Source organism: Protomyctophum bolini (assembly GCF_963924005.1).
Source record: "Protomyctophum bolini genome assembly, chromosome: 4".
Lineage (NCBI taxonomy): Eukaryota > Metazoa > Chordata > Actinopteri > Myctophiformes > Myctophidae > Protomyctophum > Protomyctophum bolini.
In genome coordinates, this window is record NC_137865.1 from 7,983,267 (window position 1) to 8,005,739 (window position 22,473).

Sequence of the window (22,473 nt, forward strand, 5' to 3'; positions counted from 1 at the left end):
TTTAACACACGGTGCCTAATGTTAATGTTATGTTTTCATCTGTCTATCTATCATGTGCTGGAAAAAGCTCAATAAACAGAACGTTCAAAAAGTAACACAGACATATTTTCTGATTTCTATGTGGGGGAAGGGGGGGGGTCAATATTCTTAGTTGCAATCTTGGTCACTGCTCAGTAAGTCTGTGTAATTGTGTGTTATCTCATGGCTAATAATCACACAGCTGCCTCCCATGTAAACAGTTTTCAGCACAGTGTATTAAGACAATCTATTTCCACTACAAAGACAAATGACCGTCAAAAGGCTAAGCGTCGGGTTCAGTACAAGCCTAACAGCGTTGGAGTGCTAACATCCTGCGGGCTGCTAACTGCCCGGCTGTTGTACTTGACATTTTCACACAAATCAGCTCCCAATCAATAGCAAAGGTTACGGCGGCAGCACTCCAGGCTGAGGTTGAAAGCTAAATGGAGTCAGTCTGCTTTGGCGTGAACTCTGGCCCTGGCCTAAACACAGCTCCATCTTCCGACGCGTCACGTGCAGGGAGGGATTTCTACTCGCGGATCGATTTGAAACAACACACAAGCTTGTGCTGGTACAGTAACTTTGACCCTCAGGGCCTTGGAGAGGAGGACACAGAGACTGTTATTTTTTCCAGGCAAGAACATCCAAGCATATTCATGTTATGACTTGTGTTGTGACTGAGTTGCATTGTTGTGGATTTTGTGGAACTCTAGTTAGCATAATCTCAGTAACAAAGACACAAGAAACCATATCTTAAAAAAGCATGAAGTGTTGCAACAATGAGGCAAAACTTAAGGCTTATGCCTAGTAAAAAAAAAAAAAGAGAAATTAAATTGGTTCTATAAAAGTAAATTCATACTAATGTATGCAACACCAAACAGTCAAAATGAGGACGGGTCACTCCCACCCGAACCTGTCAATGAGGTCATATTGTAGTCTGGACGGAGTCAAACCAAATCAAATTTGGCACTAAAAGCGGGCCCTTCAAGTGGGAATCATGTTTAGCGGTGCTATTATTCCATTCCGCTGAACAAACCTGCCAGTCAGTCGTCTGCTCTACTGGGAAATAATCATCTAAATAAGAGAAAGTGGTCTCAATCAACTGAAGCAACCATCTGCTGAATGGGATTTAAATGCTATGTTAAACAATACTGTGTTGATTACTGTCTGTCCACTACTGCCACAGAGAGAGAAGACACCTTCAGCATGCAGGCTGAACGCGCTCCTTTCACATCCCATAGACAACTACATACTGTATATATGTGCAGGTGTAGGCCTACTAACTATTGTGCGGACTCTATGACTTTATTACAAGGTTAATGTCATACAGTGCTCACTGTATTCACATTTAGATTAACCTCCTGCTAGTATGCACGCATCAAAATGCACACACACAATGCATGCACACGCTGCTGCACATGCACACGCTCTCTCTCACACACACACACACACACACACACACACACACACACACACACACACACACACACACACACACACACACACACGCACACACACGCACACACACACACACACACACACACACACACACACACACACACACACACACACACACACACACACACGCATCTGTCCTCAACGATTTTTACTGCAAATAACAGGCAAGTCTGCGATCCTTAAATCCTTAGTCTTTACATTAAATCAAAGTCAAAATTAAAAGAAAACTCCTTTGGTGCTTCAATGGTTTATGCCAGTCCCCCCCCCCCCCCAAACAAACAAACACACTAGAATTACATTACTTTCAGATTTGCTATTTTTCTTTCTCTCTTCCTATACTTTGCTTTAGTGACCTTCATTATTGCATACAGAACAGAATAAACAAAGCAGGAGCTGCACGCACACGGACATGCGCGAGCACGCGCACACACGCACACACACACACACACACACACACACACACACACGCACACACACACACACACACAGACTCGTGGCAGGAATTAAAGTACACCGTACCACAGCATGACTTCCCACAAGGGTAGGGTCTAATGAATCAATGGAATTATTTAACAAAAGGCAAGAGCTCTCGGAGACGGCCACATGCAAAATGCAGCCTCCCGGATATGAGACGTGTTCCCTTTATACACAGCAAGAGAACACACATAAATGGAGGCTTATTGGTTGGTGGACAGGTCCATACATACAGGTAGCTCTTTCTACATGACCATGCTAGATTTACATATAGTTACTCTGACAAGACTTACCAACCGGTGAGAAACCGCTGGTAGACCTGCATAGTGGAAGGATGTCCTCTTAGCAGTGTTGTTTTTGGCAGCAAATTTAGATTTTAGTTTTAGTCATAGTCTCTACAATAGTTTTCACTTGGTTTCAGTCATACTTTAGTCACCTGGAATGTTTTAGTGTTACTGTGTTAGTCTAGTTTTAGTCGACGAAATCTACAGTTGATTTAGTCGACTAAAATGTATTTTGGTGGGCCTTGATGCCGTCGTAATGACTGTTTTTACGCGTTGCAGTGCGACACGTTGAGCTTGTAGATCTGCTATTCTCAGCATGCAACCAAGTGTAAAATGACTTATACTGGATCTCTTGTCCACTAGGCCTTGTCGACTAACCTCCTTGTATAGGCCTATATTTATTAACCCCCAAGCTAGTTCATTCAGCATTATTTTATTGATCAGTCAGGCCGGTATGGTAGGCCCCAACCAAGCCTACCATACCAGGGCTCAGGCCTACCATTGCATGGCACATCTATGCACGGAATATCTATGTTCACAGCAAAATAAAAGGGGGTGTTGTTTAGAAGAACCACAATGTCTTTTAGGAAACCCAGCCATTGTCAATATATTTAGTCTTAGTTTTAGTCACCATGGCTTAGTTTTCATTTAGTTTCTGTCAGTGAAAAAAAGGTAGTCGACGAACAATTTTCGCCTTAGTTTTAGTCGACGAAATCAACACTGCCTCTTAGAGAAAAGGCGGCGGAATAGGTGGCATCGATATTATAATCACGGAATAAAACAGTGTAGTAAATAATTATCTGCCATGATAATACACACTTTTATTCTTTCAGCATACTAATGTCCCTCAGTAGCACCGGGGGGCCCCCACTAGGCATTTGGGGGCCTAGATGGATGGCAAACAACAAGTAAAGCCTGAAGCTCAAAGCTATATGCTGGCAGCTGTATTGTTCCTCTGCTTTGGTCCCGGTCCCTGCAGGACAAACCCGCAGCCGTGCTCCATGAAGAGCTCCTGGCAGCCGCTCGTATATATATCCGCAAAACAAATGGTCTGTGCAGCATTTTGTCAATTGTTTTCAAGTCACATAGCGAGAGTTTGTTCTCAGCCAAGCTGCGCCATGTCTTAAGTCAACAGCATGGGTTCCTCTTTGTTGACTGAGTCATGGCTTCAGCCACAGTTCACATCTACTGTAGCCTATACTGTTGCTGACGGGTGGGGTGGAAACCTTGCATGTCCACGGAACACAATCTTTCAGAGATAGTGTAAATAGAAGATATACAAGCTCACAATAAGTCACAATGCGACATACAGTAGTGTGAGCTTGTAGATCGGCTACTTTTTATATTTTTAGCTTGACACTCTTACACACGGCATGGCTCTGCAAGAGGTCTGTGTGTCTGGAGCTAATCTCACAAACCAGTGGTGAAAAGGCAAATATTATACTTTTACTCCACTACAATTATTTGAAAACTTTAGTTACTAGACTATAATTACAAAACGCACATTCAGCCCTATAGATTTCGGCCATTTGAAAATTGCCGATTTACAAGCTCACAATGTGAATGATGCAACATTTTGGAGCTTGTAGAACTGCTATTTTCAAAAGATTTCTTTGAAAACCTGTGAAAACATCAGCACTGTCGCCAGGCATACGCTTAAGATGCACTGTGTGTAGGGCAACACACAGAGGGGGCAACATAATGTGCCAAGCCGATCCTCATAATAATGCATTTCTTGTCTTAATAGCAAGCGCCCGTGTGTGCGTTGTCATCGAGTTGCATACTCTATGTGGATCTGCTCAGAGCTGAAGCACTGCAACAGCTCTTTGGTCTACTCTATACCAGTGAGTTTAAGTGTTATTTAGCAACAAACATTAGGACAAATCAAAGTTTTCAAACGGCGAAAGTAGCCGATCTGCATGAGAGAAGCGACACTCTCGTCAGGGGGGGGGAAGGGCAACACAAACATAATAATATCATGCGTGTCAGTGTGAGGCAACCAAATAGTCTGCACGGTGCCCCTGCCAGAACTGAAACATTTCAAATGACTGCACTGCACTGCACTCCCTGCGGTGGTGGGTAAAAAAGAGAAAGAAAAGAATAATCACACGTAATAATTTGTGCCTTTTCATGACAGACAAATTGCAGACCGTATCTTCAATTTTATAATGGAAGTCAAAGGGGTTCTGAATTCTGATAAGGCTGAGACCTTGGCCACATTTAGATAGACTCTTACAATAAATGCATCACGTCTCTCTCTCTCTCTCTCTGTGTGTGTGTGTGTGTGTGTGTGTGTGTGTGTGTGTGTGTGTGTGTGTGTGTGTGTGTGTGTGTGTGTGTGTGTGTGTGTAGTGTGTGTGTGTGTGTGTGTGTGTGTGTGTGTGTGTGTGTGTGTGTGTGTGTGTGTGTGTGTGCGTTCACCCCACCAACTTCACATTTGACACACGCGTTCCACACCACCACAGGGAGTGCAATGCCCAGCAGCCTTGAGTTGGTCGAATAAACGGTTGTCCAGAACCGCCAATCAGTGCACCTAATGAGCCTATGTTCCCTCACCTGTAGAATGTCCAGGCTCTGCATCAGTCAATTGATTGCCATGGCAACCCCACACCTGCTATTTGATTACTTAACCAGTCTAACCAAACAAAAATAAACTGTTGATTTAGTCAACTAAAACCGTATGACATTTAGTCAACTAAAACCAGACTAAAACTAATGTCAAATGAATACAATGTGACAATTAAAAACTAACTTGAATTTTATTCAGAAGACGGACTAAAACTATGTACATAATTTGCTGTTAAATGTGACTAATCTCACAAATGACTGAATGGATAAAGGCAGAGCTTTTTATATAAGCTGCCAACAAGTCACAAGAGTACCACCACATACAGTATGAATTATACTTAAGAGTACCACCACATACAGTATGAATTATACTTAAGAGTACCACCACATACAGTATGAATTATACTTAGAGTACCACCACATACAGTATGAATTATACTTAAGAGTACCACCACATACAGTGGTGATTTATACTTAGAGTAAGACAAGAACAAAACATATGCTAGAGATCTGTAGGAGCCTGATGGCATCTCTCACACATAGGATCAACATATGGAAACAAGGACAGAGAGACTGGCAGGACACGGCCATGCCAAAGACATCAAGAACTGCCAGCCAGGAAATTGGCTGGAGGCAATGATGGAGGGCTCGGCTGAGAACGACCTAGAGATATCTTACTAATCCTTCCTTCCTACACAGGATTAATTCCTTTTTCTCAAGTCACTGATTCCTTACTGTCTACAATAATCAAAGTCCATGTAATCAATCATTGTTCAAGATGTATGGCTGGCTGAGTGACTAATGGTAATATTATGCCACGGTGTCATTGGGTGCTGTTAACCGATCTGTCGGCCGCACATGGGAAATCAAGCTCGTGGCAGAAATCGCAATATCCTTAATGGATGCTCCAACCGCACGGCGAAAATAGCCGATTTACAAGCTCATGGCGCGTTACATCTGCACTGCGGCGTGAGCTCGTAAATCGTCAATTCTCATACCAACATATGACGAAGTCAAAATCAGGCAGAAGAACGTGACAGTATGTTTTATTGGGACGGGATGATTTAGAACGCAAGTTATTAACGTTTTAAGATTTTCGTTGTCGTAGGCTAAACAGGGGGGCATTTTCGATGACGTCTCACTGTTGTGCAACATCGAGAATTGCGCACCAGGCGCTCCTAGGCTGTGGAGCGATGCGATCGGTTTTGATATCGATAAACTTCGTCTTTTGGATAACACTTCGTCCTGGGTGTTACTAATAGAAAGGACGGTGAACTTCGTCCTGGGCGATTGGGGTGTTAAGTATGGAACCATTATGGCATCATAATAATACAACGAAAATGTTGTGTTCTTCCCGCTCGGCTCTCTCTCCAAGTCCCTGTCTCTCTCTCTCTTTCTCGACGAGCTGTGACTTGATAAAGCGCAGCCCTCGTCATGCAGATGAAGGGAGTTGCGTGGGGAAATAATCCGTGGTGAGTGGCTTTACAGTGCATTCAATGCATCACTCTTCCCTCTGAGTGCTCCGCTATGTCGTCCATAATAATTCTGTCCTTTATTTTCTTCCCATCCTCCATGTATTCCCCCACTGCCACATGTGCCTATTGCAGATGCCGTTGCACGCACGCATGCACGCGCACTCACACACACACACACTCACACACACACACACACACACGTGTGCGCGCCCACAGACGCACATACACATCACTTAATATGCAAACACACAGCTGCGTACTGTACACAGTGTATAGTCACTCACGTGCACTGATGCACACTTGCACACGTGTGCGCACACATTGCGAAATGCACACATTATGTCTGGGAATGCAAATGCAGTCAATGCGCACACGGCACACGCACAAGCCACACAACAAGTGAACCTACGATTATTCTACAGTGTGGGTAGCATGTTTTACAGAATCCCTAGGGTGGGGGCAGCTATAGGCAGCTTTGATACTCAAAAGGGCAACTTCGGTGCCAACACGGCAAAGGCACGGCCGTACCGTCAGCCATTTTTATACTTCATGTACAACTGACTTTCAGATCTGATGACCTGGTGCTATAGGAGAGGTTAGGGTTTCCATAGACAATGACCAGTTGGCCTTCCATTTTGCCTTTGTAGCACAGGGGAGAGTAATTGAGCGTCAGTAACAGCCAGTGGCAAATTTAGTTGAGTTCTCAACATATTATTTATTTTTGTACTTTACTTGCTTGTTGACTTTCACTCCAGTACATTCCAGTCAAAGAAAAAATGTTGCAGCGTCAGTCAGCGAAAGTAGCAGATCCACATGCTCGAAACATGGCGCGAAGCGACCTATTTTGAGCTTGTAGATCTGCTACTTTTGCCATTTTGCTAAGTACTGGGGCTGAGAGAGTTCTTTGTCCCCCACAGCCATATCTACTGTCACCAGACAAGTGCAATGGGCTGGGCAAAAGCTTTACATTTACAAGGACCAAATGACAGCGAGGCAAAATGCTAATGCATTTGCCAATTCACTGGTCACATTTCGATTAGAATCCACCGTTACGGCTGGCCATTAACATTCAGTACTACCAAAAGAAAACCATTTAGTCTCCATTCTAAGAACGTTTTTTGGTGGCGAGCAAGGAAGCTTACGAAAGGAAGGGACGTGAGTCACGTGACTGGACGCCGGGGATGCGCCATGATGCTCATGGGTGGCACAACTCGCACCGGATGTTCGATGAAATACGTGGCAGACTGGCAGTGAATGGAGCCGGCTGGACCAGCTCATGAACAAACACTATTATGAACGATTGAACATATATGTTGTTTTCTAATAACTTGCTTTCCGATGTGCACATTATCACTTTATTGAGGCATCTAAACAGCGGCAGGTTTCATTTCTGTCTTGGAGGAATCGTGAGATTTGGTTGCCAGACAGGAAACGATGGACGGTCTCGATACTTGGCACGTTCAGAAACATACTTTGTGCTCTTTAGATATACCTCTATAAAATTACACAGTATTGAAAAGCAACACAGCAGACAACGATGTCTTATATGTCTTCTTTTTTCCAGAAGCTATTATTTTATAATGGTCTCAATCATTCAGAAATAGTGTTTGTTCATATGCTTGTCCACTCGGCTCCATTGACTCCAATGTATTCCACCAGAGTCATCAGTTTGCCAATCAGTGTGACAAATATGCCAGCTTGAATTGCAGGGTAGAGAAAATGGCAACTTTCCTCCTAAGCTTCCTTGGTGGTGAGGGGAGGAAAGAAAGAGGGGGGCAAGTACAGGCCCCCAAGTGTATTCTCAAAGTCATTGAGGGGTCCTTGAGGTGGTTCAAGGGAGACCCCCAGCAATCAGTTTAACCACTTATATTGTTGCTATCGGGCAGAAACCTCTTATCTCCATAGTTTAACCGTAGATTAATGGCCTAGGCATACTACAGCAACACACAAAAGTATCAAAAGTAGCAGATCCACAAGCTTGAATTTCCTGGGTCATTCACCCAGGCCTTTTCCTACAAAAAGCCTGAGTCCGCGAGTCTACTGGCAACACTGTTGAGTGCTGTATCACTTCCTGATCTGCATGAAGTAGGTAGACACCTCTTTAGGAGACTCGAAGCAGGTTGGACTCTATTATTTCCAATGGAAGAAAAGCGTTAACGTCAACACATGCTTCTGAACCATTCTTTAGCCCCATGGCCACTGAACTAAATATTGGACCCAATCTTCCCAAGATGTTCATACTAAAATGGCTTTTTAGTTGTTTAGATATTAGAGACAAATCAGGAGAAAATCTACTTTATAATCAACTGTTCTCTGTCCCAGCAACACACTGACCAGAAAAACATATGGACGTTCACAAGATTTGCCATCATCATACACTGGCACTTTTTGTAGGATTTGTGTACTATTTGACCTCTAGTGGCTCCAATTACTTACTAGGTTGGATATGACCAGATATTGCTTAGCAGGAGGACAATGGCACCGCCCTGGAGAAGGGCGAATATAGAGTTTAACGTATTAATATCTCAACCAGAGGTGACTGCAGAGTGAAAATGATCATGATGTGTTATCTTGACCAGCAGCTCTTGTAATATGTGGTTTGTGTCTAATGCCAGTTGTCTTCATTCTCATATGGCTCTGCTGGCTTTTATCATCCATACACGCTCCGGTGAGTCATTACCTGCCTCCTCGCACAAATCAAAGCACCACCCAAAGATCATCTCTGACGATTACCAAATGACCTGAAATCAAATATGTCAGTTTGACTAATGGCAGCACCACGGCAACACACAACACGGTGTGCACACGCGTGTGTCCACACGCATGTGTCCACACGCATGTGTGCGCGAGCGCACTCGGGCGCACGTGTGTGTGCTACGCGTGTGTCCTTTATGCCTGCCCGTGTGCACACAAGCATGCAAATGTGTTCCAAAAGCCAACGTGCAATAATCTATTGTTAACGACATCATTGGATTTCAACCGAATAGAGAAGCGCTGATAAACTCCTGCAAAGCCATGTGCAGTGTTCTATGAACACTCAAACATTAGGCACAATAAAAAAACAAGGGTTCTTAATTGGACATCAAAGTGGGCGTCTACGCATAAGTCCAACGATGTCTAAACATCCAAATATTCCATGTACAGTAGCGTTTCCCAATTTATTTTCCTTAGGGCTAAATGCGACGGAACGGCACGTACTGTCACTTTGCAAAAAAAAAAAACATGCAAGGAAATTGGAGACAGCTGTCACAGCCGGGGTGTATAACTAACTATTATGAGAACTCTTCCATTAGCTGGCTTTGGATAAGTGTTCACTGGGTGGAAAGATAATCAATTTCGCTAGCTTCTCTCAATACAATCACAACAACGAGAAATTGTGTTTTTCTCCCCCCCTATGCATTCGTCTCCGTCGGGCTCTCGCACAAAATGTGATGAGAAATGAGTTTTACTTTGACAGTTTGCTTTAAGTGTCTTGCGTGGCAGTGACAGGTGTCTCTAGAATGTCTTGACGAGTAAGCGGGCAGATAAGTCAGTAGGACTTATCGTTGTAATGTATACTAAGTTAAACACTCTGTTGCGCTGCTTGTAAAGACAACAGTATCCGCCAGCCTTGAATGCTAAACATGTCATTACAGCTGTTGATGTACAGTAAATAACCAGCCGACTACCTGGAATTCAAATCAGGAGGGGGCACCTGACCAATGTCACTGTTTATATGCCTATTGCATTAACCCATTCAGGGCGGGAACCGCTTTTGGTGTTTTAAGCATTATATGCTATAGCTATTGAAAAGTAGTTGTTCTCAAGCTATATCAATGTTCTCAATCTATTTGGGTTAGCTAGCATACCTTTTACTTAAGTCCAAAATCTAAGTTCTGAGACGAGTTCTTGATGTTGGAAACAATCTCCACTTGATCAGTATTCACTTGAGTTTAATAATGTGTCCACTGTTGATATACATAGAGAAGATAACAATTAACAAGCTGAGCCCAAACCAAGACGGCGGCGTCTAATTGCACACCTAATGAACTGTATAGAGCCATGCGTGCGTCTTTGAGCTGTATTAATGTCCCATATCAATGAACTACACCTGAAACACCTGCAAACACTGCATCACCACCACCAGCACACCCTTCTGATTAATTGATGCCTGGTGTGCATGCAGATCTATAGGAACATATGACCGCAACAGAAATATAAGTCCATTTGTTCAAAGGAGAGAGAGAGAGAGAGAGAGACAGAGAGAGAGGACATTTGTAATCACTTCATTCATCAATACGGTTACATTCATCCAAGAGTTCTCGTGTTGTTTGTTGTCCCCTGGGACAGAAATGAGCTGGAGGAAAGTGGAGAGAGAGAGAGAGAGAGAGAGAGAGAGAGAGAGAGAGAGAGGGGGGGGGGGGGGGGGGGGGGGGAATAAAAAGGACTACATTTGGAGATTGGAGGCAAGCAGAACAGACCAGGCTGCAATTAAATCGTTGCTGTCGCATGGAAATCTTGTATGTCAAACACTGTTACTTTATGTCTGGAAAAAGAAAGAAACTGTGTTCCAATCAGGGGTCCTTCAAATGTGTCTGTACAGAGAACCAACCCAGAACAAAGAGGGAGAACTGAAGTGCAATAAACATGCTGGACGATAATAGGTATACTGCAGCGTATTACGCCCGGGAGGAGAAACATGATCCATCGAAAATGGTTTTCTCACTATTTTATCACAAAAGGACTAATGGGCTCCGTACTAATGCATAATTTGTACATATTTAAGAGGATTCTATTTAAGATACTCGTCTCTGACAAGTGGAAACCTCATGCTGTATACATGTCCAAAACTGTTCAAGATTCAAAGTCAAAAACGGCAAAAGTAGTACCAATAATGCCATCAAAAAGTCAAATAACAGCTCTACTTAATGTCCTACACCAAAATCGGTAATCCTTGCAGCACTAGTCTCCATGATTTTTAAGTACCCTTGAACAACTCCAAAAGAAACACCGTTTTCTATTTCCTGGAGGTAATCGCTTTTACCTCTTTATAGTTTTATTAAGGGAGCGGTCCTGTCCTGCTATTCTGATGGATCTGCTGACTGCATGGCTAACATTAGAATAATGTATAATAAATGCAGCTGGGGGCTTTTTCCTTTCTTTTTCTGCTTTATTTAGACGCAATAGTAAGAGACAGCAAAGTGAGGGCAAGAGAAGGGGGGGGGGGGGGAGGACATTCAGCAGAGGTAACCTGCTGGAATTACCAAAAGCTTTTTAAATAATCTTAAAAACAAAACAAATCTAAATCTCAAGTGTATAAAAATATTTTTAAAAAATACTAAAAAAAAACAGCAAGTTTTCTTGAAATTGTTCTTTTTAAACTGTGTTGGCTTATTGTAAACTTGCTTGCTGTGGTGGTTATTCATATTTATTACTTAACTAATGGTGTTTTAAATAAAACAAAACACCACTGGAGCAGAGCCTGTGTGCGGACTTCTTTCTTCATTCATGCCCCTGCTGGAATTGACCCGGGCCATGTTGATGTTGATTGTGTTGTGTGGTCAACGCACTATCCGCCCAGCAACCGGTTATACTGCACAGCTATCATGTGACAGCATGGGCAGAGAGTAACATAGAACACAAAAAAATATAATTTTGTCCAATCTGTATGGTAGAGTAAGTTAATACAATAACTTATAACTCTCACCTAGACACAGGATCCGACACGAATTTTGATCCGATTGTCAAGATTAAATGTATTCCCTGAGCAACCAGGCAGGCTCTATTAGCTCAACGGCAAAACATTTTAGAACTTGCGAAGGAAACTGGATTCAAATTCAGGGTAGAAGAGGAAAGGAACACAGTGTAGCTTTAAGTAAAACATTGAGTACTTCTTCCCACCACTCTCTTCAGGCAGAATAAGCTGTGTACACAGCACCGAACACCAGGCATATGGAAGTAGAAACCTTGTACCTGTGCCTGGCACAAGTTATTTTTAATCTACGTCCAAAGAAATAAATACAATAAAATAAAATGAAACACTGAAATGTGAGTCTATCATAAAGAGCACAATGACTGGGTTACAGCTACTGTACCTGCCTTGACATCAAAGCTACATATAGCATTACAAATAATGTTCAGTGTAATGCTAATGCATTATGTCAACTTGTCAACTCTATACCCTCCCAGCTAAATAAAAGCACTGCTTTTGCATTTCAGCAACCTATTTATGACTTACCGTATTTATTTATAAGTATGTATTAACCTATTTATATACCGAATATTATAGAGCTATTTTATTGTTTAATTATCGACTCTGGTTCAAGGAATATACATTTTATGATGATACACCGGTACTGTATCTATGTGATAATACAAATACTGAGGTGTCATTCTAATGTAGGATAGACTAATGAATACATTAATATGTTATATTAAAAGCTTGAAAAACCCGTACTCCAATTTGCAATGACATTTCTAGAGTTGCTCCATTGATAATGAATGCAGAGGTTTAACACCCAGATAAGCTTTATTTTACAACGTACATTTTTGAACCAGAAAATTCAACACACCCTTCTTACAGTATATCGAGACAACAGAGGTACTTCCGGCAGATTTCCGGTTGCTTCAAAACATCACTGAGCAACTTCCATTGAAATGAATAGCTGGGGGCGGGGCTGTCTAGTTTATTACTCTATGATCTGAGTCCAACGCCCACAAATCTGCATGGCAATCAGCTGAAAATTTGGGCTGCATAGCAAAAAATAAAAGCTTGACCTTGTAAATTGGCTATTTTAACTTTGTTTGGTGTTGAAGTTTGACGCTTCGCTACGGACACTCCGTTTTACGGAAAGTTTTGAGGAGGATGTGACAATCCTCCTAGGAGGAGTTTGTTAAAGTACAACCCATGAAAATGGCTTGAAATGCACACAAATAAAGTAGCCTTGCCGAGCCATGAGGCCCATAGGGCAGGAGCCTATCTCACGCTGTTTCTGTAGCGTGAGGCAGCTTGATGTACAAGTTCACCCCCTGGACATGACGCTAGTATGTTGCAGGGACTTACCCCCAATCCAACCCTTGATGCTGAGTGTCAAGCAGGGAGGCATTGGGTCCCATTTTTAGAGTCTTTGGTATGACCCGGCCAGGGATTGAACCCCAACCTCCCAGTCTGAGGGCGGACACTCTAACCACAAGGCCACTGAGCTGGTATGAAATGCACACAAATACCACTATAATTTTAAGATAGCTGACTTCCTCTTGGTTGTAGGTCATGGCTCCAAGAGCCTTTTTAGTTCATAGTATGTCAGGGCATGATACAGGTGTGTACCAAGTTGCATACATATAGGTGAAACAATATCGTGGGGCTCGCAGAGCAGACCTTTGTAGGGGGGCCAATTGAGCCATTAGTGTGGCCCACACACACACACACACACACACACACACACACACACACACACACACACACACACACACTGACGGACGGAGTGCAACTGCAAAACATCCCCATGCCTTCGGCCTGGTGGAGACAAAGCCCTGCATTATAGACATGGGATGCATATAGCAAGCAGAAGTTTAATCTGCAACACAATGTTCTACAGTATGCAGTGGGGTGTCCCTGCTTCATCTCTCTCTCAGCTAGGGGGTCTTTGACTTGAAAAGACCTCTGGCCTTCAACAGATTCAGAAAGAAAAACACATTGTGAACCTTCAGAAGCACCAGCCAGAAAACACTTGAAACAAGTGCCCCTGCTATATGCAAAATATGTCCTTTCGGTGTCCTTCTGTCTGCCACAAAAGGTCTCGTACACTGTTTCCAATTCGTATAGCTTTGGAGAGCAACCAGATGGCAGATATAGGCACACATTTAAAAAATGAATCCATTTTTAGTGTGTATGCTAAATTAACAGTCAAGAGTGTTTTTTTTTCCTGCTGAGCAAGAGGTCTCTTTTGTGTCCATTCCCAGCCCTTGACTGCTGGCTATGTTGGTTATAGTAATATGATTACATCCAACAGAATACCGTACTTCAGCAAAAACAGCGGTTAATCTGTTTGGCCTCCCTTTGTTATTCGTTCATTCATTCATCCCCCACTCGCAATAACACCGTTTCATGTCTCTCTCCACTTTCTCACGCCAAAATCAATAACTCGCTTCCCGGTGTCGTCCGTGTCAAATCCGCACAAAACGAGATATGTTTATCTGTTTTGCTTGTGTTTTTTGTTTTCATTCTTCCGCTGTTGCCTTCAAGACAAAAAATAAAGTCCCTGTTATTCAATTTCCCGCAGTGTGCGTGATGTCGAGTGGCAGCTGTTGACGTTGTGATTAGATAGAGATGTCACACACCCCCTTTCCAAGGGATGACAGTCACAGGTGTAAATATTAAACTTTAGCTATTGAAAAATAGCAGATCTACAAGGTCTCTAGGTCTGCTATTTTTGAAAAATCGTGAAAACGTCGTGCAAATCTTTGAATATATATTCTTTCAGATGGAAGGTTTTTAACTAAAACATTTAGTTCTGGGGCGTCCCTGGGACAACACATTTTCAGATGGGGGTCGGCGGACAATTTCATATAATTTTGGGGGTCCTTGACATGAAAATGTTTGAGAACGACCGACATAGAAACATGCAGGTTTTCAAGAAAACTGTCAGGATTTAGAAGGCATTTGTCATGCTCAGGTCTAAATGGGTTAAAGTACGCTGGTGTCGTTTGCCCAAAAAGAACAGATCTACAAGCTAAGATGGTCCTTTGATTGAATTAAGCTTAAAGGTGCTATGAGTTTTAAAGTACAGCAATAGGCCTTGCAAGGCTGACGTCGCGCCTACCGGCGCCATTGTGATTGTGATGGCCTACAAGCCCTACATATTAGATCTGCATCAAGTGTATAAAGTTGGTGTTTGCGTGTTTAGTGCACAGTGCTAGAGCCCTTTCAGTTCGCCAAAATGGGATGTATTAAGCCTACTTGAGTAGCCTATACTGTTGAGTGAAATACAACAAGTAGGCTTCTCACCATAAAGGTAATAAATATTAATCAGAATAAAGGGGATAATGGACTAACAGCGTTTCACCGGCGCATTCATCTCACTGCCGCCTAAGTGTGACTCTCTCTCTCTCGCGCTATATTATGGATCCACTATTCTCTCATATATCTCACACGTTACACATTTGCGTGTGTGAGTAGATCGGCGACACATTTCCTACCTGCTGCTCCATCTTTCTGTCAAACCACCACCTCGGTCATTTAATTATTTAATATCTCCGACCGACGAGTCAATGAGAGTCAAGCTCGGCTATAGGTGGCTAACACAACAAACTAGCCTGCAAAATTTAAGAAATTAAGTTGTGAACTTCTTCTTTGGTGAGAATAACCCAATGAAGACTATCACACTATGTCACTGAGCATCAAGAAGGTACTGAAAGACCCACCCACCTCAGACATCAGCAACATTACGGAAATTACTAAAATAATCATCCGGAGAGCTAATATGCTCAAAGCGTCCCCCATCTCTGGTGGCAATTTACAGTGTGTTTTTCTTATCTCTTAACAATAGAACAACAACAACTGAGATACAATGGCATATAACACTCCCTTTCTGTGCCTGGCAACAAACCAGGTCACAGCAATCAGGTAGCATTTCCACGCAACATCAAAAGCAGAAATCTGTGACTATACCTGGAATAGAATAAATCCTCATCACGCCAGAGCACAAACAAACATGTGCTTCTTAGTCCCAGCCGTCATCTCTCAAGTCCTAACCTTTTCAAATTCAGAAGAATGTGTGCCAGAACCTGTCCTGCATTGGCCTTTCGTTATTATTATCCACTATAAAATAATAGACGCCAAGCTAAAGAATACTGTTGCTGGTGGGAGGAAGCCTTGTTATGTCCAAAACTGTTCAGGAAATGGGGGCAAAAGAAGGACCGGGGTTCCAACGCATTTAGTCACAAGCTCTTGTTGAAGCTACTTGTCTTTGGTTCAATATTTTATACTATACCCACAGGCAAAATGAAACCACTTTCACTTTCACTCTTTTTCAAAAAGAGCAAAAACAAGAGGTAAACACAGGCTTTGTGAACTTGTAGATCGGCACATTTCTGCTACCTCCGTGTGACACTGTAATATGACGAAGTAGGACCTTCATTTTACGGGAACAAACAAGAAAGAAGCATACAGAGTTGAATTATGGACATACAGTATGAGGTTATTCTGCCCCCAACTACAACAATATGAAACAAATGCATACAAATTGATGGTCAGTCAGTACATTGTATCCCACTGAGAATGATGATGATGATGATGATGTTTCTACCAGCTGTTTGCCATTGTTCCCGGTTGGCATCCCGAAACAGGGGAGGAACGCAGGTGATGAAATGCCAGGCAACTGCTGTCGTCTCAAACACCAGATGATGCCCTGGAACTCACAACTCTTTATGAGAGTTGTGAGTCAACTCACTCCCAGAAACCAGATGTGGAAAGTAACAAAGTTATTGTATTTAACCCATTTAGACATGACATCGAAATTAAAAAAAGGTCTTCCTCCCCAGAAGCTTTTTTTTTTTGTTACAAACGTTCGCTCTGAAAGAATATATATTCAAAGATTTGCGCCACATTTTCACGATTTTTCAAAGATAGCAGACCTACAAGTAGAGTAGATCTGCTATTTTTCAATAGCTAAAGTATAACATAATGCTTGAAACACCAAAAGGACTTCCTGCCCGAAATGGGTTAAGCACTGTAGCTTAGAACAATATTGTTGGATGTTTACTTTACTAGAGTATTTCCACTTTTACGTCAACTTCACTACATCTAAGAAGCAAATATTGTAGGCTGCCTAGGCTACTTTTACCGTGCTGCAGTTATTTGACAGTTTTAGTTAATAATTGCTTTGAAGAGATGTAGATTATTAAAACAAAACATACTGTACATTAAAGGGACACTTCACCCTTTTTGCAAAAAAATATATGTTAATGACGTTTTGAAGCTTTAGATCACTTTCCTGGGGGTATTTATGTGTGTAATATGTGGTTTTAGATATTTTAGATTGTAGCAGTGAGCCTGTTGTCTCTGATGTCATGGACACTGGTCTCACTACCTTCCTTTGTGTCCCTTTAACAACTTAATATATCTTATCTACAGATTGTATTTCTGCTATTTTCAAATGATTTTATTATTACATTTTCAAATCTTGTGAAATGGGATATTCTGTGTAATGGTTTAATTTACTTTTGAAAAAAGTATATTTTGATGCCAATTGTGGTATTGCTACTTTCACTAAGTAAATAACCAGAGTGCTTCTTCCTCCTCTGAGAGAGAACCAGATACATAATTCATGTATGTGGACTGTGTTAACATTTGCTTCCCAGCATGCTTACTATAACTGCAGCGTGCCATGTGCAACTGAAGGGCTCGATTCTGCCCGAAAAGAGACGATCTACAGTACAAGCTCACGACACGTGGCCAGCATGATGCAGTGTGATCTGCATCAAGATCTGCTCATTTGTGGCACGCGACACCGGCGTGCAAACCAAAGTATGAATCCGACTTTCAAGCTCTTTCGTTTTAGACCGTTCTCCATTTTACACCCGTTAGGGAGCAGAACCCTCAGATCAGATGGATATAATCGGGAATCGGTTCCATTTGAAACACTTTCCGGATCCGTTTCATCACACACTGCCAGAGCTGGTGTGTGTGGACTTCACATCTGCCCATATACAATTACAACACCGGCGGTTCTCAAATGCTATCATTTCAAGGACCACCATGACTCTCAGAGTTACAGGACTGTAAAGGTGGTTGCACACTTTCCGAAAAAAACGCGCTCTGTGTGCAGGGGACCTTAAGAGTCCATTTGGAAGTAACCCAGACAGAGGGCACCTGGTCCTGGACCTCACTTTGAGAACCACTAAAATAATATGTACTGTATGCAATACTATGATTGAACGTATCAGGCATAAGTTAGAACATGGTTCAAGCTCCCAACAATCCCCCATCCCAAATCCAAAAGACAATCCTTATGACCTATCGTTTTCATTCACGTTTCCCTTCCTCTAGCTTGCTTGCTTGCTCACTCTCACTATACTCACACGTTGTTTGGTCTCTCACCCATGGCTCTGAAGTGCCATCAGGAAGATTAGAGAAGAAGGGTGCGTGAGAGAACGTCGTATTGGCATCTTACCGTCTACACAGGCTGGTCTGGCTCTTGTGGTGCCGGCAATCTGTCCCTTCTTGCAGGCGCACCTCGCCGTCTGCCGCGCGATGGTCCGCCTCGGCTGACTGCTGTCGCGGTCCAGAGTGACGATCTCACACGTCCCCGCTGCCAGCTGACCTGCCATGGCGCCATGAGAGGGGAGAAGAGGAAGAGGAAGTGATGTCAGACGGGGACACAAGAGGTATAGGAAGAGGGCCAGTGGGTGGAAAAAAACGTACTCGCATGTTTATACTGCATCAATACTGCAGTGTGGAAATGCTCTGTTAACCCATTCTGACCTGAGATCAGATTCATACGAGGTTTCCACTGGACACACACTGGTCTGATGAACCCATTCTGACCTGAGATCAGATTCTAAAAATGTCAGTCGTTCTTCGAATTTTTCAAAAATAGCAGACCTACAAGCTCATAGCGCGCCACTCGGTGGCGCGATATGAGCTTGTAGATCTGCTATTTTTCAATAGGTAAAGCATAACATGATGCTAAACACCAAAATGGGTGCCCGGTCAGAATGGGTTAAGAAGCAAATGTCCAGAATTCCAAAATGTACAAAATGTACGTCCAGAATTCCAAAATGTTGACTCACTGTTTTACCTATTTCATTGTCTTTTTATGCCTTTTTGATGTTGTTTGCTGTTTTTTGTACTTTGATTATTGTGCCTTGATTGTTATGTTCTTTGATATTTTTTTGTTTTATATACTTTGTAATTTATTTGTCTTGTGAAGCACTTTGCGCTGCACTCGTGTCATGAAAAGTGCTCTATAAATAAAGTTTATTATTATTATTATTAAAAGTATTGACATAAAAATGTACTTAAAGTACCAAAAGTAGAAAGTGCTCATTATACAGAATATCCCATGTCACAATTAATATTTTCAACATAGCAGTTCTGCAACTCAGAAATGAATGCATCACAATGCATTGTTTTGTTTGTTCCACTGAAGATATTCCACTGTTAGGTGCTTAGCTTACGTATGATTCTTGATGACATTTGATGTATTACCATGTTTTGATCTTGCTTACTATAAATCACTCTGGATTAAGTGCGTCTGCTAAATGCCTAAAGTGTAATTGCACGGTCAGGTCGAAACCTTGTATCTCCATATTGAACTGTCCGTCTGATTGCAGATTAACCAATGAGTGGCGAGCAGAGCCAAGGCCATGTCTGCGGGGAGCTGTGATTTGTGACCACTGCACACACACACACACGTGTGTAATTTATGACCAACACGCATAGACACAAAATAAGGGCGTGGACCACGTACATAGGCTACATGCCCATGTGTAATTTGTGAGCGACACAGACGCCCACGCACACGCGCACGCGCACACACACACACACACACACACACACACACACACACAGTGATTTAATCTGGCCCTGAGTCAAAGTGTGGGGGATCAAGGAGAGTTAATTACATTTACGGCAGAGACACATCTAAAGTAATGGTGCTCTGTCACCAGAGAGATTACAACAAGCAGCGGTGAGTCTCCTCCGGCCCTGTATTCTTCACACCTCGTTTTCTCACACTGCAATCCATATTTCCGGAAACGGATACGTTTATTTAATTTGGAAATCATTATGCACACACCTTCTGTAGCCTGCGAGGCACACCGACTCCGATGTGCGGGTTATTATAATAATTGGAAAATTCCACTAGACGAAACAAAACAGTCATCAAGCAGGGAGTAGCGGTTAGAGTGCATGCCCACCATCGCAAAAGGTTGTGGGTTCCAGCGTCTATATACGAACAAATTGGAACGTGTTCTGGGGATAGAGCCCTATATCTTACCCCTTATCCCTAAACTTATTTGCCATTTTTTACTATTTTAAAATAGTAGAAATACAAGCAGTACGATCTACAAGCTAACAACGTGTCGATGTAGATTGGCTAGTTGAACTATTTTTAAATATTTTAAAATAGTAAAAAAATGGCAAATAAGTTTAGGGATAAGGGGTAAGGGGTGGCGCAAGATGGAGCCCAGAGTGTAGAACGGGTCCATAAAATGGGACCCGGACCGGTGATATTCGAACCAAACCGAACGGAGCCAGAGAAACATTCTAATTTGCCACGCCCGCCCAGAAACGGCCCAGAGGAGGATTGGATCCGGTCCAAGGATTGCATGGTTTGGACCCGGTCCGACCAAAAAGGCTCTGATCCGATACGAACCATTTGGACCCATAGTGTGTCCTCTGCTATATTATGCTCATCTTCACCATGAGATGAGACTGCTCGTCTGTGAGCACACAGCGGAGCGGAGGGTTGCGTAATATATTAGTGCATTTAGCAGCACCGACATTCTTCTTACCAGAACTGTCGACAATCACGACAAAACTGTCCCACATTGCTCTCTTTGATTTGTAGCTTGCTTTGCATTTCACCTCGCTCGCTCAAGGCTATTCTACAGTCACGCCATGGCGATTTGGATGAAACGCATCCCAATCCCAGCAGCGTACACACACACACACACACACACACACACCCACACCCACACAGAAATTTGGCCATAGCCACTTGCCCAAATGTGCTGCCCTCATCACATTAAATGTGATGAGGTCATAGCTGTCATCACACATTTTGTGATGACAGCTCTGGCCGTTTATAGCCCAAGGAGTGTTTTTCATGCAAAACTAATGCTTGGATGGATTAAATCAGAATCATGAAAACTGCTACGTCACATGCTACTTGCTACTAATGACATTTAGAAAATGGTGCCTTATATATGTAGGTTGTTAATGGTGGCCATATGGATTTGGCCACTGTGGCGACCCCGAAGGTAGCCGGCTCGGGCGCCCTAGCTAAATCTTCAGAGCACTAGTGGGGGACATTGAGAACAGCTAGGGGGCATCTATGAAACAATTCAAGGCCAACATGTATGTTGGGACAGGATTATAGGTTCATTCAGGGTACGGTTTTTGGTGTGGATTTCTCCTTTAACCAAACCCCACTGAGATGAGATCTTTAATGATCCCACTAGGGAAATCCAAAGTAATGTACTGGTACTAAAAAAAAAATCAACCACAAGGGGAGGTAAATGTAAATCCTCATAGAACGGACGTGTCATTTACTGCCGCCGTTTATCCATGTTCTCCTCTTTACATTAAGTTGATGACAGGCATTGTTATTATATATTTCTTTAATACTGTCGATGAATTGAATACATAGGACCACAGTCCTGGGACTGTGTTTAAGTACTATTAATTACTGTTCCAACATGCTGTTTACATTTCTGACTAAACAACAATCAATCAATACTTAGTACTCAACTACATGTTGTTATACTGTCCACCATGTGCATGTTGTCTGGTATCGTAGAATGATGCATCCCTGCAGTAAAATATGCAGTCTAGCTATAGTTCTTTCACAGTTATATAATACAATTGTTTCCTCCCGAAAGAAAAAAAAGAAGGGGGGGGGGGGGGGGGAAATCACAGCTGTAATGCGAAATCAATAAACACAACATGAGAAATCGATGGCCCAACGTACAGTATCTCCTATCATTTGCATAATCTCTAGGAAATATTGACTCTATGCACGTGATTTGTGCGATTTGATTTGTATTTGTCGCTGTATAGTGCGGGTGTCTGTCATTATTATGCATGTGTGTGCGCGTGTGCGTGCATGCGTGTGTGTGTGTGTGTGTGTGGAAGTGCATGCGCGCTGGAATGCTCATATTTGTCTAGTCTCTATTGCGGCAGCAGTATAACATGGACTCCCAGCTGTGCTGCTCTCGCAGATCAAATGGCGTTTGAACATTTTTGATGGAGGAGCGAGACACAACGGGGGTATAGCGCGCGCCGCTGTGTTCATTTCTTAATGACGGATGTAGAAGGGCACACCATCCTCCCCCTGCACGGAGCGGTGGAAGGCTTCAACGGTGCCGTTAGAATGGGCTGGGGGCCAGTCATCTATGTATATCCAAATGTTTAACATCAAACACCATGAGAGACTTTACCTTGATGCTGAGCAAATAGTTAGCATATGGAATGGAGCATTATCAAAGGTAAC

General features: G+C 42.7%; 1 protein-coding gene across 1 annotated transcript in view; it reads right to left on the reverse strand.

Moving 5' to 3' along the window:
• The window catches only part of LOC308313619 (chemokine-like protein TAFA-5), a gene marked incomplete at its 5' end in the record, with an annotated part of 159,451 nt that overhangs the window by 39,724 nt on the left and 97,254 nt on the right, over positions 1–22,473 (reverse strand). Inside the window, one exon of the mRNA XM_080760836.1 lies at positions 18,430–18,579. Coding sequence (XP_080616962.1) covers positions 18,430–18,579 — 150 coding nt within the window. The remainder of the gene's footprint in view (positions 1–18,429; positions 18,580–22,473) is intronic.